This window comes from Ranitomeya variabilis, chromosome 4 (genome assembly GCF_051348905.1).
Source record: "Ranitomeya variabilis isolate aRanVar5 chromosome 4, aRanVar5.hap1, whole genome shotgun sequence".
In the NCBI taxonomy this organism is placed as follows: Eukaryota; Metazoa; Chordata; class Amphibia; order Anura; family Dendrobatidae; genus Ranitomeya; species Ranitomeya variabilis.
The window spans coordinates 608,103,107-608,122,715 of NC_135235.1; the positions used below are offsets into that span (position 1 = coordinate 608,103,107).

The 19,609-nt window shown below is 42.3% G+C and overlaps 1 protein-coding gene across 8 annotated transcripts in view; it reads left to right on the forward strand.

The window, feature by feature from the left end:
• Nucleotides 1-19,609, forward strand: part of BAIAP2 (BAR/IMD domain containing adaptor protein 2) — a 145,242-nt gene that overhangs the window by 75,228 nt on the left and 50,405 nt on the right. For all 8 annotated transcript variants that reach the window (XM_077253344.1, XM_077253342.1, XM_077253340.1 and 5 more), the window contains exon 4: nt 18,986-19,047. In XM_077253344.1, coding sequence (XP_077109459.1) covers nt 18,986-19,047 — 62 coding nt within the window. The remainder of the gene's footprint in view (nt 1-18,985; nt 19,048-19,609) is intronic.

Consider the following 19,609-nt stretch of genomic DNA (forward strand, 5'->3'; position numbering starts at 1 on the left):
ACGCCACGTGCATGGACATGGAGACGATGGATTACTTATAAGCTCCCTCTAGTGTTTTTTTATTTCTTTTAATTAAAGGGATTGTCTAGCTGTAAAAACTCTGGAAACTGCTCAAACTATAAGAATGAGAAATGATGGTCCCTTTCCAGATTCCCCTGCGCTTCAGTTCCAGTGCTTCCTGCACCTCCAATGTTGTCTACCCCACAAATGATGGAATACGAAGTCTCTCTTCCTGGCAGCTTGCCATGTGACCTCTGCAGCTAATCACCGATTGGCTGCAGTAGTCACAAGGATGGGCATCACGTGATCAGCTGTGGGGGAAGTACACAGAACGGTGGGGCACCAGAAGCCCAGATAACAGATGACTTGTCACATCAGATTCTGAGTTACTTTTTTGCTTTACTTTAGAATATTTCAAGGTGTTCTCAGTCCTTATACAAACCCTTTACATTATTTTTTTCAACATTAATGCTGTGTAACACCTTGCAACCGGATATTGATACAAAACATGACTGACCTTCTGCACTACACTTTCCTGTGTGTATCTGCACCTGCTTGTAACGCATCACTTTATCTAATCTCTCCTTTTCTCTTAAATTCTAAACTTTTAATTATGGCCAAGACGTTCTCACTTCTAAATCTGAAATGCATAAAAATAGTACGTTTTACACATTGGCGGCGTTATAGAACATCGCACTCCTGCTAACGTACACATAGGCCTCCTGTATGTAGTGGACGGTCCTCTGAGGGATTAGATCGGCCGTAGCACCACAGGGCGGCACTTTTTATGTAACCATCTGGATGGATTTCTGTGAAATGCCTTGTTAATCTGGTGTGTGAACAGATTTCGTTTTAGGCCATACTCTCACATGTGAAATCTGCATTTATTTATTTTTTTCCTTATGGGTGCCGGCCCAAAAATACCCTATAGTCCTTATACAAACCCCTTACGTGTGTGTGTGTGTGTGTATATATATATAATTTGATCAATACAAAAAGTGGAACGCGGTGGGTACTATTTTGCGGCGGTTCATCCATTTTTTTCATGTTGCAGACCGTTAGTCATATACTTAATGTGGATTTCTATATAGTGCACTGTCAATTTAGTAGCGGTCCTATGACTACGGCCTGTGGTGATTTCTTCTGATTACTGCCAGCAGCTTGGTTTCCTACCTTATATGGATTATTCCATGTATAGCTATATTTAGTTTGTTTTGTTTATTTTTTAGGTTAATTTACAAATATTGTGTTTATTTATTTTTTTTCTGGAGTTTGCTTTTGTATGTATGAGCATTTGATTATGGTATCTCTGTGGACTGGTAATCCTGTGCACGCGCCCCCTGTTCATTACTGCAGCGTCTTCCGCTGTGGCGCCATTGTTTGTATCACCTTCCATGCATTTGTTTTAAACAAACTTCAATAAAGTTTATATATTCCTTGTAAGATATTTTGTCTGACCGTGTATCATCTTCTTCCATGTTGCATATATATATATATATATATATATATATATATATATATATATATATATATAATATTATTTTGATCAATACAAAAAGTGGAACTCAGAGTCATTACGAACAGTGATCTATTTCATGTGTTTTTTTTGTTAATGATTATGGCTTACAGCCAATGAAAACCCAAATATCATTATATCAGTAAATTAGAATACTTTATAACACCAGCTTGGAAAAAGATTTTAAGATCCAAAATGTTGGCCTACTGAAATGCATGTTCAGCAAATGCACTCAGTTCTTGGTCGAGGCTCCTTTTGCATCAATTAGTGTATCGATGCAGTGTGGCATGGAGGCGATCAGTCTGTGGCACTACTGAGGTGTTACGGAAACCCAGGATGCTTTGATAGCAGCCTTCAGCTTGTCTGTAGTGTGGGGTCTGGTGTCTCTCATCTTCCTTTTGACAATACCTATGGGGTTAAGGTCAGGCGAGTTTGTTGGCCAATCAGGCACAGTGATACTGTTTTTAAACCAGGTATTGGTACTTTTGGCAGTGTGGACAGGTCCTGCTGGAGAATTACATTTCCATCTCCAAAAAGCTTCTCGGCAGAGGGAAGCATGAAGTGCTCTAAAACTTTCTGGTAGATGGCTGCCCTGACTTTGGTCTTGATAAAACACAGTGGACCTACACCAGCAGATGACATGGCTCCCCAAACCATCACTGATTGTGGAAACTTCACACTAGACCTCAAGCAGCTTGGCTTGTGGCCTCTCCACTCTTCCTCCAGACTCTGGGACCTTGATTTCCAAATGAAATGCAAAATTTACTGTCATCTGAAAACACCTTGGACCACTGAGCTACAGCCCAGTTCTTTTTCTCTTTGGCCCAGGTAAGGCACTTCTGGCTTTGTCTATTGGTCATGCGTACAGATGAGCGAATATGTTTGGCTCCTTCCTTATTCGGCAAGCTATAGCGCTTACCGAAGAAACTGCAGCGGGAACCCGGATGCTTTGAGCGCATGTGTCGTGGCCGAGTGACAGTCACAACATACAAATACAAATGAAGAGAAGGACAGCGCCACACCAGGAAGTGAAGAAAAGCAGCTCACATTTTATTTTGCCTCCTGTGGCAGGAGGCAGAATAAAATGTGAGCTGCTTTTCTTCACTTCCTGGTGTGGCGCTGTCCTTCTCTTCATTTGTATTGGGATTTTCTGTCTGGGATGGACCCCCTGGTGAGGACATGCGCCCTTATGTCCATAGAGACAATGTTGTTTTAGGGTGCGGCCTGACATATATTTCTTGGATACAGTCACAACATACAGGCTCTCAATGCATGTGTTGTGATTGTCACACAGCCGCATCACATGCAGCTGTGGCAACGGACACCTGATTATCGGGAGCAATCCAGGCATCCGGGTTCCCGCTGCAACTTCTTCAGTAAGCGCTATAGCTTGCCAAATAAGAAGGTAGCTGAACATATTCGCTCATGTCTAGTCATGAGTGGCTTGACACAAGGAATGCGTCACTTGTAGCCCATGTCCTGGAAACTTCAGTGTGTGGTGGCACTTGAAGCAATGACCCCAGCAGCAGTCCACTCCTCGTGAATCTCCTCCACATTTTTGAATGGCCTTTTCTTAACAATCCTTTCAAGGCTGCGGTTATCCCGGTTGCTTGTGCGCCTTTTTCTACCACACTTTTTCCTTCCACTCAACTTTCCATTAATATGCTTGGATACAGCACTCTGTGAACAGACAGCTTCTTTAGCAATGACCTTTTGTGACCTACCCTCCTTTTGGAGTGTCAATGACTGCCTTCTGGACATCTATCAAGTCATCAGTCTTCTCCATGATTGTGGAGCCTACTGAAACAGACTAATGGACCTTTTTAAACACTTAGGAAGCCTTTGCAGGTGTGTTTTTTTTTTTTTTCAAATTTGCTCAGATAATGACTCTTGGGTTTTCATTGGCTGTAAGCCGTAATGAACATCAAAGTGAACCTGTCACCAGGTTACAGCCATCACCTTTCAAGGCTGTTATACAGCTTTCTATAATGCTGTGTATCTGCCCCCAACCCGACCTGCAAGAGAATAAAAAAACTTTTATTATACCCACCTGTAGGGCGGCACCGGTCCGAGGGGTGTCGCTCTTCTTGGTCCGGCGCCTCTCGTCTCCTTATGGTCGCCGCCCTCCTGCTTGCTTCATGTGGATGACGCATGGCTGCATCATCTACAGTCTTCTCAGCATCGTGCTCCGGCGCAGATTTACTTATCTGCTCTGTTGAGGGCAGAGCAAAGTACTGCAGCGCACAGGTGCCGGAAAAGGTCAGAGAGGCCCAGATCCTGTGCACTGCAGTACTTTGCTCTGCCCTCAACAGATCAGATAAGTACGCCTGCACAGGAGCGTGGTGCCGAGGAGACTGTGTGCATGATGCAGCGCCGCGGCATCTCAAGCAGATGGGAGGTGTTGGACCACCCCACAGGTGAGTATAAGTATTTTTTCTTCTCTAATGGTCGGGCTGGGGACGATATACAGTATTATAGAATGCTGTACATTGGCCCTGAAAGGTGATGGTCGTATCTTATATCGGCCAAAACCGGTGACAGGTTCCCTTGGGCAAAAATAAGCACTTGAAATAGATCACTCTGTTTGTAGTGCCTCTGTATAAGCAGTTTCACTTTTTGTAATGCAGAACTGAAATTTAACTTTTTGATGATATTCTAATTGTGTGAGAAGCGTGTGTGTAAACAGGAAAAAAGACAAATTGGACATCATTTCACACAAAGCTCCTAAAAATAGGCCAGACAATTGTTGGCACCCTCAACTTAATATTTGGTTACACACACTAAGGAATCAACAGCAATCAGTCATGGCTGTAAGTGTTTGGCACCCTTGAAGTTGTTGCTTTATTTTGACACTTCTAAATTAGTCAGCATTTTTTTTGTTATTGTTACTTTTATGTTTTGCAATTTTTTTTAACATTGGGATGGAGGACAATTCAGCTTTCCCGACATGTCCATTTTAGTAAATATTTGTGTTCCCTAAAAGTAACCATTCTGGAGCATTTCTTAGAACTCCGTTTTGTTGTGCCTTTATTTCACTGGAAAATGCATAAATTGAAAACTGGGTGTTACTATTCCCATTGGTTTTTATTTTTTTATATATACAGTGGGGCAAAAAAGTATTTAGTCAGTCAGCAATAGTGCAAGTTCCACCACTTAAAAAGATGAGAGGCGTCTGTAATTAACATCATAGTTAGACCTCAACTATGGGAGACAAACTGAGAAAAAAAAATCCAGAAAATCACATTGTCTGTTTTTTTATCATTTTATTTGCATATTATGGTGGAAAATAAGTATTTGGTCAGAAACAAACAATCAAGATTTCTGGCTCTCACAGACCTGTAACTTCTTCTTTAAGAGTCTCCTCTTTCCTCCACTCATTACCTGTAGTAATGGCACCTGTTTAAACTTGTTATCAGTATAAAAAGACACCTGTGCACACCCTCAAACAGTCTGACTCCAAACTCCACTATGGTGAAGACCAAAGAGCTGTCAAAGGACACCAGAAACAAAATTGTAGCCCTGCACAAGGCTGGGAAGACTGAATCTGCAATAGCCAACCAGCTTGGAGTGAAGAAATCAACAGTGGGAGCAATAATTAGAAAATGGAAGACATTCAAGACCACTGATAATCTCCCTCGATCTGGGGCTCCACGCAAAATCCCACCCCGTGGGGTCAGAATGATCACAAGAACGGTAAGCAAAAATCCCAGAACCACGCGGGGGGACCTAGTGAATGAACTGCAGAGAGCTGGGACCAATGTAACAAGGCCTACCATAAGTAACACACTACGCCACCATGGACTCAGATCCTGCAGTGCCAGACGTGTCCCACTGCTTAAGCCAGTACATGTCCGGGCCCGTCTGAAGTTTGCTAGAGAGCATTTGGATGATCCAGAGGAGTTTTGGGAGAATGTCCTATGGTCTGATGAAACCAAACTGGAACTGTTTGGTAGAAACACAACTTGTCGTGTTTGGAGGAAAAAGAATACTGAGTTGCATCCATCAAACACCATACCTACTGTAAAGCATGGTGGTGGAAACATCATGCTTTGGTGCTGTTTCTCTGCAAAGGGGCCAGGACGACTGATCCGGGTACATGAAAGAATGAATGGGGCCATGAATCGTGAGATTTTGAGTGCAAACCTCCTTCCATCAGCAAGGGCATTGAAGATGAAACGTGGCTGGGTCTTTCAACATGACAATGATCAAAAGCACACCGCCAGGGCAATGAAGGAGTGGCTTCGTAAGAAGCATTTCAAGGTCCTGGAGTGGCCTAGCCAGTCTCCAGATCTCAACCCTATAGAAAACCTTTGGAGGGAGTTGAAAGTCCGTGTTGCCAAGCGAAAAGCCAAAAACATCACTGCTCTAGAGGAGATCTGCATGGAGGAATGGGCCAACATACCAACAACAGTGTGTGGCAACCTTGTGAAGACTTACAGAAAACGTTTGACCTCTGTCATTGCCAACAAAGGATATATTACAAAGTATTGAGATGAAATTTTGTTTCTGACCAAATACTTATTTTCCACCATAATATGCAAATAAAATGATAAAAAAACAGACAATGTGATTTTCTGGATTTTTTTTTCTCAGTTTGTCTCCCATAGTTGAGGTCTAACTATGATGTAAATTACAGACGCCTCTCATCTTTTTAAGTGGTGGAACTTGCACTATTGCTGAATGACTAAATACTTTTTTGCCCCACTGTATGTAAAACATTTCTAGGAGGAATATCAGAGGAATGTTACAACGCAAAATTCTAAGAAAAGATTATTTTGAGATTGCTAGAAGATGAGTGGTCAAAATAGGTGAGTATGGCTAGGGTCACATGGTGGTTTTCTTTCCATCTGAGAAAAATGGTCTTATGCTGATCACATTTTGATCAGAGTGGGATCTGATTTTCTCGAAGGTCAAAAGATTAAAAAAAAAGAAAACCCAAACGTTTCTCCACCTTCTCTATTATGTCAGTCCATGAAATTTTTTTATTTTTTTTTCTTTCTCTTGGACAGTCCGAGAAAAGTCCGGACGGACATGTGAACAGCTCCATAGACTACCTCGAGTTAGGCTGTGTGCACACGATGCGGATTTTTCCGCGCAGAAACGCTGCAGTTCTGCAAAATGATTTACAGTACAATGTAAATCAATAGAAAAAAAAAGCTGTGCTAATGGTGCGGAAAGATCTGCATGAAAACCGCTGCGTATCAAACGAAGTATCATGCTACTTCTCGTGTGGAACTGCAGCGTTTCTGACCCCTTCCATTATAGAAATCCGCAAGGGTAAAAAATGCAGAAATTCCGCAACAAAAACACACAAAATCCGCATTAAAAAACCCCGCATCAAATCCTCACCTGCGTTTTCTGCCAGGAGATGCGGATTTTGTGCAGAAAATTCTGCACCCAAATGTGCAACGTGTGCACATAGCCTAAGAATGCGATCAGTCAAAACCAGGGATGGCACTTGTCAGATTTACGGTCATGTGCACGAACCCTGACTGATAGAACAATTAAAAAGGATCAGTCACAAATTCACAATGGAAGAATAAAACCTTTCTCCCAATTTAACAATGTGCTTTTCCTCTTATTCCTCGTGGAAGTTTATAAATGGTCAACTGGGTGCTACTAGTTGGGGTTGTCCCGGCACAGTCTGATTCTAGACTGACTGAACAGGCTGCGACTGTGCAGGGTCCCCCATATAAACTGTTAACACCCATTTATCAGTTTATTCATACCATTCCAAGAGAAATAACGGAGGAACTGCACAATGCAATGTTGCTCTGATATTTTTTACATGAATAATACAATGCTTTAATAATATGATATGTCCGATAAGATTCTGGCAGTTTAGTGCATACAGAATATTAAGCCGTGTACAGTCAGCCCCTGAGCTCCCCCTAGTGGTGGCTGAGTGAAGCCACCGAAGTATAATTTTATTCTGTAGCTGTCTGAGCTTGGTTTTTCTGCATGGAAGTTGATATATTTTACAAGTCATTTTCCTACAGTTCTCCCGAACAATTTATACGCTTCACACACCGCTGACTCTACAAACTGTCTATGCTTTCCAAATAGCACAGCGATGGATAACTTGACAGATGAATCCCAACCAACCGAATAGCAATCTGATATGGACTCCTGGTTGTGAAGTTAAACCCTCCTCTATGTTCCTCTCATATAAGCCAGCAGCTATTCTATCCCCATGTTTGCTCCAGGGCCCTCCAAAGTCTCTCTCAATGATTGAACAATCGATTTCGCAGATAATCTAGAGTCTGTGTGTGCATAAATGTAATTCAGAACCTGTGCATTATGCATACTTTTATTTGGACGCCATCCCTACAGTTTCTCGTGTCGTCATGAATGTCAATCGACTCAAAGGTGAAAAAACCCAAACCCTTCTATTGTACAGAAGACCTGTAAGAAGGGTAACAAGCTAAAAATGACAGTCCACCATTAAATACAATGTTGCGTAATCTAAAAAGGTTGGAAATTGACATTAAGTTTATAGCAGATGGAACTTTGCTTTTCTGATACAGAGCTCCAAATCTACTGTATGGGCAAAGATGCAGCCACCACTAGAGGGAGCCTCTGAGCTTTACTGTACAATAGTAAGCTCAGAAGTTCATTCTATTGGTGTGTTATTGACTTCTCTTTTAGCCCCTTAACGCCAATATGCTTTTTGGCAGTGACCATGCTGGGATTTACTAATAAGCCCCTCAATCTAAAGCAGGTGCATCACGGGGTGTGATTCTGATAGACATGTGAGAAATTGTTTAATTGGGCGCTGTAATGGGCTCATATTGTGCCCCTGTTTTGCCCAAATTGCAGCCTTCTTTTCATAAATTTTTAACCAGGCTAAAACTCTGAAAAGATGCATAGGTGTGTAGCTGAGAGATCATTGCCTGCCAATTGGTCTACACGTTGGCCTGACTTTGTCATAAGACTGTAAAAGATACTAACCTACTCTAGTCTACTCATGAGGCTTTCACAGCATACCTTTGCTTACATAAATGTATAATACATTTGATTTTTATTTACTGTGATGTATTCCATCACATCGTGTGATCCCAAGTCATGCCAGAAAAAAAATTAATTGGGAACAATAATGGGCCAAAGATCTGCCCCTAGTTTGCCCAAATCTTGACTTATCTGCCCTATAACTTGTATGAAAAAACACATGTATTTCCAACAACTGCAAAATGATGTATTGCATAAAAAGCCCTAGTTTTAAAAAGGGGATGGCTTTTTTGGGTTTGAAGCACGCCATCCCTTTACAGTTCGAGTTGTGAGAACTATTGTGAATGCCAAGTTGGCTGCACTATCTTTTATCTGAACAATTAGCGGTAAATATGGTGATTCCACATACCACAGTGAGACACTGAAGACTCCCTGGACCACACTGGCTCAATTCTCTCCACAACACTGCGCACCTTTTTACCACCAGTGCAGGCTGAGGGCAGAAGCTATTAACTCATTAGGCTAGAGTTGTTTTCAATTTCACATTTCTTACCTGTTGGTTTGATGTCATTCAGATTAGTAGAGTAAGAGGTGATATGGGGAAAAATTGTCAGCTTAGCTTTTTACTTTTTAATGTACTGTTTTTTCTTGTTTGCAGCTGAAATTTCTTTTCAACTGAAATATGAGCAAAAGTAAATGCATCTTTATAGCAGTTTCCGTGCATGTTCTGATATAACCTTCACAACCCATTTCTACCTGCAGAGCTAAACATTCTTGGTTATAATTGTCTAGTCGTTACTGACTCCCCATGAAAATCTGGTGTTTTTTATGCAGAGATGAGCACTCACAGTTTGAGTCTTGTCTGCAGAGCAACATTATTCTGACAGTAGCAGGTGAAAAATCGGAATGTTTGTGTGCTGCCTATTCAGAATTCATGATGATTAGTTTGAGGGGTCAAGATGTTGCAATTAGCTGAGAAGGCAATATTATGGCCATAATTTATCATAATGCTGGTCCTGTCTATACGCAAACGTCTCCACTCACTTTCTCAATACAGGTCTCTATTTTATTTCTTTACTGCCATTTTATTTTGACAGGGATGTTCTTAAAAACTTCCCACCTCCCCCATGCTTCAGGCATATGAGCATCTTTCTCTTTTGGAGAACCTATCCTGTCCTGGATTACACAGAAACCCTATTGATTTGAATGGACCCTGTAATACACAATGTCGCCTGTGGAGGCACTGCAGAAAAATTGAACACTTACTGCCAGGTTTTACAGATCACTGTAAATTGGAAGATCCAGCAGAAAGAAACTGATCAAGGATCTTTGTAACAAGTAGTAGAACCCATTTAAAGATAACATTTTGAAATTGGGGGGGAATAGGTTCCAGCTAGACACCCACACATAAAAATTTATAAAACTTTTTTTCTTCTCTTCATCCCTGTCACTCAAACCCTCCTTCCATTTACTCTATTTTACTTTTGACTCTTTTTTCTGTGGTCAGGTAACAGGCCTGGACTAACTTTATGGCTTTGGCCTAGTTGGAAGGCTTGTCTTTTTGGGTGATTCGGCCCATGTAAATTCTCCCTACCCCCCGCCCCACCCCGAAAAAAAAAAAAAAGTTTAATTTCTTGTGGAAATAGGAAGACAACAATGTATACAATTTTATAATTTTAGCATAGGTGCTGTACATGGCACTAGGGAATTCAGGGGTCACAGTCCCACAAATGCACTTGTGAATGCAAAATCTCCTGTCGCTTGATTAAAAATGACCCATTTAAGATGGGGGCCTTCCATCCAAAAAAAAAAAAAAAATTTCTGCAGAAGTGTCATGTTTTTTGCTGTTTATTTTTAAATTCTGTGCTGGCTGTGTGTGAATAGGAACATTCCTGTAACAAAGACCTTTCACTGAAGGTTTACTAGAACTTTATCAATTCTAGATGGCCCTCTGTTTACTACAATGTATCAGTTTAGGAGATTGGAGCAATTGGACACAATACTCCTGTAGCCTTGATCACAACTTTTCAATATTGTCCTGCTCCAACTGAGCACATGAAATGACGGACGGTCTGAGAAGAAAACTGAGATGAGTAGAAGCATGCTCAGATCTCAGGAGTACATTCACACGTGGGAAAACAACAAATGTTTTGAGACCGATAAGAACTTTCCCACGTATTGAGATCAGACAAAACATAAAGGCTGTTGTTGATGCCACTATAACCTTCTGGACCTGATCAGTGTAAAAATACAATCACTAAGGAAATGATAAGGATACAGACCCCTCAACCGGGCCAAAAAACACCTTGCCTAAAAAACAAATTGCATTACAAACATTGTTCTTTTATTTGTGACATGTACTGTAGCTGTCTATTCTCTGCAATTCTCCCCTGCAAGTCTGGGTCAGTCCCTGTGTGTTTTGTTTTGTTTTTTTTTCATTCTTGAACACTCTGTTACTGGCTGAAAAGTGGGGGGAAAAAAAATTCTATTGATCCTAAAAGCCCTGCAGTTTTTTTGTCTTGTTTTGTGTTGCACCTTCGAGGAATTTGCAGTAACTCCTATTGGTTACCGGATCGTGGGAGCTGGACTTCCTCTGCTCTTCAGTAAGGCTACACACAGGTTGTGTGATCCGTGCGCCTGCAGTGTTAGCTGGATTTTCTTTGTTTTTGGCAATATAAAACACTCTATAAAAAATTACACCATTGGGGTATTGATCACATGTTGCTTTTTTTGTTGGTTATCGTGCGTTTTTGCTGCAAACCCCCCACATTTTACAGTACCAGCAAAGTGATTGACACATCTGAAATCTCCTGTACAGGTTTTTTTTTTTCAGCAGCATGTAAATTATTGTTTTTACAGCTTTTTCTCCCATTCAGATAGGATAACGCAGCAAAAAAAGCAACACTTTTCTTTATGCAGCCGATTTCTTGCCTAGGAATGCTATATATATATATATATATATCTCTGCATCAAATACTTAACGTGTGCACCTTGGTGTGCTCAAGTGTCATCAGATCTGATCAGGGCGCATTGCGCACTTCTGTGTGGCTGAAGGGCTCAGGGCACAGTTCCTCCCAGTGGTTTGCTGCTGTGCATCCGACCTGTTATCTGTGGGCATTCGTTCAGCTGAGGTTTTAGGCTGTGTTCATGCTGTAGGTGTGATTTCTTTTGAAAGCTGCAGCACTCAATCAGACCTGTACAATGGATACCACCTGACTATTAATAGGGGCTGTTTTGTTCCAACATGGTGTCAATCATTTTGATACACATGCTGATTACAGATAAGGGTGCTGGATTGCGTATTAAAAGAAGCAAATTTTATGCTTTTATGCACTCAATCGGTGCCAGTTAAAGGATTTTTCTGGTTTCATAAAACCTGTCCCCGGCTACATTTTTTTTATTTGTTTTAAATACTGTGCGCTTTACTCATCCTCCCCAGGATTGGTGTAGTGTGGACGTCAGTGCTGCAGACAATTACAGACACTGTGTAATGTCAACTGCACTGTTGCCAATTGGTGGGCTCAGAGGTCCGTGCCTTCAGCTCTGGCAGAGCTACGGAGCTGAATTATTGGTGGCAGTGCTATCGATGTGACGTCAGCGCTGCACACCATAGCAGGAGCAGCAGCGGAGACCCTGCACTGGACTCGCCTGGGGTTGTGAATAAAGGACTGCAGTCGTGGGAGAGTTTTTCAACATCGGAAAACCCCCTTTCAATAAAAGGATTTACAAAGTTACACAACTTGTTAACTTTGCCCTGACCAGATGGCTATAAAATGAATTGTAACACAAGCCAATGTCCATGGAGACTGCTTGTAAGTGAGTTATCACTGGTGCTTTATTAAAAGATTAGTACCTGGAGACGGCGTCCCTCCCCCCCCTCCGGTCCTCTCGGATCATCCATCTTGACTCTGGAGCACAGCTTGTTCCATCCTCCAGGGAAACAGATTACCGTGATAGAGAGCAATGCAATTAGTGCTGCTCCTGTCACACCTCTCTCCCTATCACTCGCACTTTTCATCCTCTCTGACATTAAATTAACTCTCCGCTCCGCACATCCAAACAAGGTTAATACATATTAAAATCTGTTCTGTAGCAGATCCAAACAATGTCTGGAGAAGTGTTGAGAACCGCTCCGGCAACCATGGCTGATGGGATTAATCTGAAACCAGTGGCCTAATTTCTGAAAAGTATGATTTGATTTTCTGGTGACATGATAGGCCTGTTCTCATTTAAGAAAGGGGAAGACTACAATATTTCATGACTTGTTAAAAGGATCAAGATTAGGATGCTCTTCTTTAGCAGAACTTTGCCTCCAACTGGACTTCAGCTGCTTACCCTGTACTGTGTGCAAGTCACTTCTAACTCCAACCTGCCTGCATTGTCTTTTGGAGTTTGTGGTAGCCTAAAATGTACCTATTCTCTCAGATTACAGCTCTCTTCCCCTTTTAAAATGCAGTCCTGATTGTTTCTATGAACTGCTGTGTCTAAACACAATCTTCTCCATGGACCTGACAGCAAGTCATAGTGTGAAAATTATTTCAAGACTAGTGGATGATCACAGGCACGATCTCTGTGGCTGGCGCCTTGCCTCATGTCTCTGTGGCTGTTGAAGCTGGCGCCTTGTCTCATGTCTCTCTGTTGCTGGAGGCTGGCGCCTTGCCTCGTGTCTCTGTGGCTGTTGAAGCTGGCGCCTTGTCGCGTGTCTCTGTGGCTTGCGCCTTGCCTCGTGTCTCTGTGGCTGTTGAAGCTGGCGCCTTGTCTCATGTCTCTCTGTGGCTGGAGGCTGGCGCCTTGCCTCGTGTCTCTGTGGCTGTTGAAGCTGGTGCCTTGTCTCGTGTCTCTCTGTGGCTGGCGCCTTGCCTCGTGTCTCTGTGGCTGTTGAAGCTGGCGCCTTGTCGCGTGTCTCTGTGGCTTGCGCCTTGCCTCGTGTCTCTGTGGCTGTTGAAGCTGGCGCCTTGTCTCATGTCTCTCTGTGGCTGGAGGCTGGCGCCTTGCCTCGTGTCTCTGTGGCTGTTGAAGCTGGTGCCTTGTCTCGTGTCTCTCTGTGGCTGGCGCCTTGCCTCGTGTCTCTGTGGCTGTTGAAGCTGGTGCCTTGTCTCGTGTCTCTCTGTGGCTGGAGGCTGGCGCCTTGCCTCGTGTCTCTGGCTGTTGAAGCTGGTGCCTTGTCTCGTGTCTCTCTGTGGCTGGAGGCTGGCGCCTTGCCTCGTGTCTCTGTGGCTGTTGAAGCTGGTGCCTTGTCTCGTGTCTCTCTGTGGCTGGAGGCTGGCGCCTTGCCTCGTGTCTCTGTGGCTGTTGAAGCTGGTGCCTTGTCTCGTGTCTCTCTGTGGCTGGAGGCTGGCGCCTTTCCTCGTACTGTATACCTGCTCTCAGACTTGACTATTCCTCCAGTAGGTCTCCCATTTTTCTAGATGTCTCCCCGAAGGTCCTGGAGAATGGGCGAAAGAATCAAGGGGTGTTATCTAGTGTGAGCCATAAGTTTCCTGAGGGGTTTGCTACATTTGTATAGATGGGAAAAGTTACCTTGATGTCAGGTTCTTTTTATATTGTTTTTAGAGTTGTGGTTTTTTTTTTTTGTTTTTTTTTTTTTAACATCCTCAGTTTAGAACCAAACTGCTGGTGGTTCACACTGGTTTATAATCTTCTCTGACCCCAGGCCCATTTTCTTGCAGTAGTCTACTAGTGCACACTTGAACAGTTAGGGTTGCTAGTGCATCACTCCTGCAAATATTAGGGCCCTTATGCATCTCATTTGGGGAGACCCACACCAAGCAGAGCAAAGTATACTTACACTGCCTGTCAGAGAAGTGTCATTCACAATGCCACCATAGTCCCCTGTCCCTGGTGAGACTCCTGGATATTCTCCCATATGTAGCCTGTTTCCTGTTGTGCAGGTGTGACCTGTTTATCACCAGAGGATTTGGCCAAAAACCTCTACATATTTAATTAGCGGTATGGTGCCCGGCCGCGGTCTTGTTAATGTGATGCTCTAAATAACGCTGCTCCCTATAGATTTCTTACATTACGAGAAATTATGTTCTGTGACACAGGAGATATTCCCAAGGGAACTTCCGCAATACATTACTGGTGTTTGCTGCACGGCAGGAGACTGCTTTTTATTTTTATGTACTGCAATGAATCTCAAGTGCAATAATTTCCATGTGGACCTACATTACATTAAAAAAAGTCCCCAAGTTCTCTTCCACAGGTATTTCTTGGGCTACGTCCACGATCCAGAATAGCAGCGTTTTGGATGGAGCGCACCTGTTGTCCAAAAAACGCTGTGTTCTAGGTTACAAGCACAGTTGATGAGATTTATACTGCTCCTATGTACAAGAATATAACTATTATAATACTGACCCCATGTACAAGAATACAACTACTATAATACTGCCTCTATGTACAAGAATATAACTACTATAATACTGCCCCTATGTACAAGACTATAACTATTACTAGATGGTGGCCCGATTCTAACGCATCGGATATTCTAGAATATGCATGTCCACGTAGTATATTGCCCAGTCACGTAGTATATTGCCCAGTCACGTAGTATATTGCCCAGTCACGTAGTATATTGCCCAGTCACGTAGTATATTGCCCAGTCACGTAGTATATTGCCCAGTCACGTAGTATATTGCCCAGTCACGTAGTATATTGCCCAGTCACGTAGTATATTGCCCAGTCACGTAGTATATTGCCCAGTCACGTAGTATAATGCTCCATGCAGTTAGGGCCCCATAGATGCCCCATATAATGCTCCATGCAGTTAGGGCCCCATATAATGCTCCATGCAGTTAGGGCCCCATATAATGCTCCATGCAGTTATGGCCCCATATAATGCTCCATGCAGTTATGGCCCCATATAATGCTCCATGCAGTTATGGCCCCATATAATGCTCCATGCAGTTATGGCCCCATAGATGCCCCATATAATGCTCTATGCAGTTCTTTATGGCCCATAGATGTCCCATATAATGCTCCATGCAGTTATTGCCCCATATAATGCTCCATGCAGTTCTTTATGGCCCCATAGACGCTCCATACAGCATTGTGCCACATGTAATGCTGCTGCTGCAATAAAAAAAAAACAAAAAATCAAATAAAAGTATCTACTATATAATGGTATATCATTTTTGGCCCATCTATTGACCAGTTTGGAAATAAGCATTTAACAAAACCTCCTGTCTTTATAAGGCAACATTTTATTGGTTCTACCTGTCAAACAATAGTTTAGAATTTACAAATTACTTTTTTACGGCTGTGTTTTTAATCCGGGACACTGTTTGGTTGTTCTTGACCTGAGGTGTCCACGATCGCCGGTACAGTTGTTTGTGATGAATAGCAGAACTTTACAAACTAATCAGCCGTCTGTGGTCACCACTTAACTTCGGTTTTGCACCTACTAGACCCCTGTACTATAAAATAGGAAGTTCTATTATAGGATTATTGGCCTGTAAGCGCAGTTATTTTCATCCTCGGTAAGGATTGCCTTACTATGCACCACTGATCAGGAGGACGCAGGTTTTCCGGCATTATATTTCTATTCATGGTCTATATTGGTTGTTGAACCTTTTTCAGAGGGTTAATGCACAGGTAAATGACTGCGGAATGGATCGCTCGATGTTCAGTTCGCATCTTTATCATATCCCTTTATGAATTTTCTTATAGCCTCCAAAAATACTGTACAAATGGAGTAGTTTGTCATTTAACCCTTTTGTGCATCATGGCAATGCAAAATAAAGTACCGCTATGCAAAAATGGTTATCCAAAGATAATTTGTAAATCCACTGGGGAATTGCTTAAAGGGATTTTCTAATACTGAAATATTTAGGATAGGGTATCAATGTCAGATTGATGGGTGTCTGACACCCGCCACCCCAACAGATAAACTGGTGCCGCAGCCGCTGGAAGTGCATAGTCTGTACTGGTGCCATACTTCTAGTGGTCAGGTGTCCGCTGCATGATGGTGGTGCTGAACAATCTGATATTGGCGACCTATACGATGTCTTCAATGTCCGAGTCCTGCAAAACCCCTACAAGTCATAATTCCACATAATGCAACTGAGGTCCGTTATCTCCAGAGACTATTCTGATGAGGACAAACTGGAGAATTGCTGTAGAAAAGGTAGAATGCTCGCTCCATCCCTCCTAATTATAGAATCCCTGTCCTTTTGTTGCATTTTGGGACTGTTAAAAATGTATCTGTACAGAATCGGACATTTGGCAGCTTGGAACAAAAATCCCAGTACGGCTGGTACTGTCAAAGTTTATTTTGATCATTTCATGGGGTAATGAATCTCTGGTGAAGAAGGTAATAGAAACTCATCTCTGGTGAAGAAGGTAATAGAAACTCATGGATCCATGGATTTTTATTATCTTTACCAAGGGAATGTTTCTCACAAGTTAAAAATGCAGAGCAGCCAAAATACACGCCCCCGAGGATCCTGCGAACCACATCCCCTGTTTAAAATCCTGTGAGCCACGCCTCCTTGGCAGTCCATAAAAAGCCTCATATGTTTTGATGTATATGGAGTTTGCTTAGCCATCTTGTGCCTAGCCAACAGTAAAAGAAAACAAATACTCAGGTGAATGGTGGTAATAAAATAAGAGTAAAAACTGGCCAATTTTGAGTTGATGGTAGGTCCTCTTTAAAGTGGCACTCTCCATTAAGAGAGTTATAATAGAAAAGGATAGGTGGATATGTAGTTCATAATTTTATGATCCTGTAAGGCTGTGAACATTATTTACAGCAGATTTTTCTAAACCAAAAAATGATTTGGCAGTAAACGCTGATTTAACAAAATGTGCGATTTTACGTGTTTTTTTTTTTTTTTTCTCACGCCCAGTCATTTTAATGGTTAAAAAGTGCTGATTGAATTGACATACTGTAGACTTGAAAAAGCGCTTAGAAGGTTCAAATCCGCAAGGACAGCACGTACAAAAGGTTTCCGAAATCTTTCACTGTGCTGTTATTGTAATTGCAACGTTTTTTTTTTTCTTGTGGCAATAACCATCTTTAAAAAAAACAAGAAAAAAAAAAAAACAAGTGCAACTTGTGAGCAAACCCTTCTAGACTAAAGTGCACCACTGTCAGTGTCTATGGACACGTGCATCCTTGCTTGACACCACTTCTCATTTGATTAGGGTCTAGCCTAACGTTATTTATTTATTTTTTTCAATAGTAGAGGGCTTACCTTGTTATTAGCCTTGCCATTACTACAGTGGCAATTCTGCTGTCAGCTGAGTCATATAAATGGATTGTTGGGCAGCAAATTCTCAAATGGACTGAACGCTGCCATTAACCATCGACGCCATAAAAGTAAATCAGGTCTTGTTTAATGGCCTGCTTCACCCAACGAATACTGATGGGAACAGGGATTGCGAATATGGACATTCTGTCCTCTTAGAGCGTAGTATTATCGGAAGCATATCCCGTTTAAGAGGCTAGATGGGTGAGAATTGGTGACCGAGCCGCCTTAAGATTATCTCGAGTAACCATTCATGCGAACTGTATCACCTGAAGACCAAGCAAAACACTCATTCGTCAGGTGATTGGCTCGGTTCGGCCTGGCAAACAGATCTTTATCGGCAGCACATCGCCCTGTGTAATCTGGACACGTGCTGCTGAAGTGATGATGACGTGATACTGTATTTCGACAGATAATAACTTGTAGGTCTGTTCAAATAAGTGCCGATCGTCTTGTGTATAGTCAATCTGCACTCATTAACTAGCCGATACAAGGGTGATGTGCTGCCAAGGACGATGATTGTGATTTTTAATTAGATCAGTTTATTTTGGCATAGATATAATAAAATCAACCAATGAGTGAACCTTTTGCTCGTTTGTAGGGTGATCACTGTCATGTTTTATATGGCTCTTTAATCAGGAAAGGGTGCCCTATCAACACTGAAGCTCCTCGAAGTCATGTTTTTATATTTTTCCGAGCTGAAAACCCTTGAAAATTTCACTTTCCTTGTAAGATCTAGTAACGACCGTATTTTCAGTCTGTCGTATATAACCGTCTGTGTAGAGCGTTAGTAGATTTGTGCAGGAGGAACCTCCCCGGTGTTGCGCCTCGGCCGGTTCCACCATCCACAAGGAAGAACACGATCAGAGAATTCTAGCTTTTGATGCTCACATTGGTCTTTTGTTCCCTTTTTATCGCATTACCTGTTCAGAAGAGGCAGCATGTAGGTATCTGAAGCTTCCTGCTCCTCATCTGCATGCTTTGAAACTTAGCATTTTGCTTAGAAATAACTTCAGTAACACTTCTTCTCATTCTACCCTAATACCACATCAGCCAAAAAAACGATTTCCCTCCTCCAGTCCAGAATTAACCAAGGCCTGACCACTCATCCCTACCATCCCCCTTTGGTTAATTTCCTAGACTCCTCATTCCTCTTTACTGCATGAACATGGCAGACTGTCACAAACCAGCCACTAATCCCTCTCCTTTTTCCATGTTCCCCTGTGTTTTTTTTTTTTTTTTTATTTCCATTAATGACCGCTTGTGGAATCAGGGGACGTCCTCTTCCAGATGGCAGAGGTTCACCGACAGATCCAGAATCAGTTAGAAGAAATGGTAAGTGGTCAATTTATCTACTGACATAGAGCTTATGGTAATTTGGATACTTTTGTTTTTTATGACCTGTTGACTGCAAGAGGCACAGATTTAGGGCCTTTCTTATCAACAGAAGTATGATCCTCATCTAAGAGGATTGTTCCACCTCTGCAAGAGATTTAGTGAAACCAAAATTGTCCTCACTGTTTGGCTTTTACAGGCGCTTGTTTCCCCCACACTCAACTTTGTTGTGGTCATAAATCTGCTAAAGGTACCGTCACACTAAACGATATCGCTAGCGATCCGTGACGTTGCAGCGTCCTGGCTAGCGATATCATTTAGTTTGACACGCCCACGCAGCAGCGATCAGGATCCTGCTGTGATGTCGCTGGTCGCTGAATAAAGTTCAGAACTTTATTTGGTCGTCCGATCGCCGTGTATCGTTGTGTTTGACAGCAAAAGCAACGATACCAGCGATATTTTACACTGGTAACCAGGGTAAACATCGGGTTACTAAGCGCACGGCCGCGCTTAGTAACCCGATGTTTACCCTGGTTACCAGCGTAAAATGTAAAAAAAACAA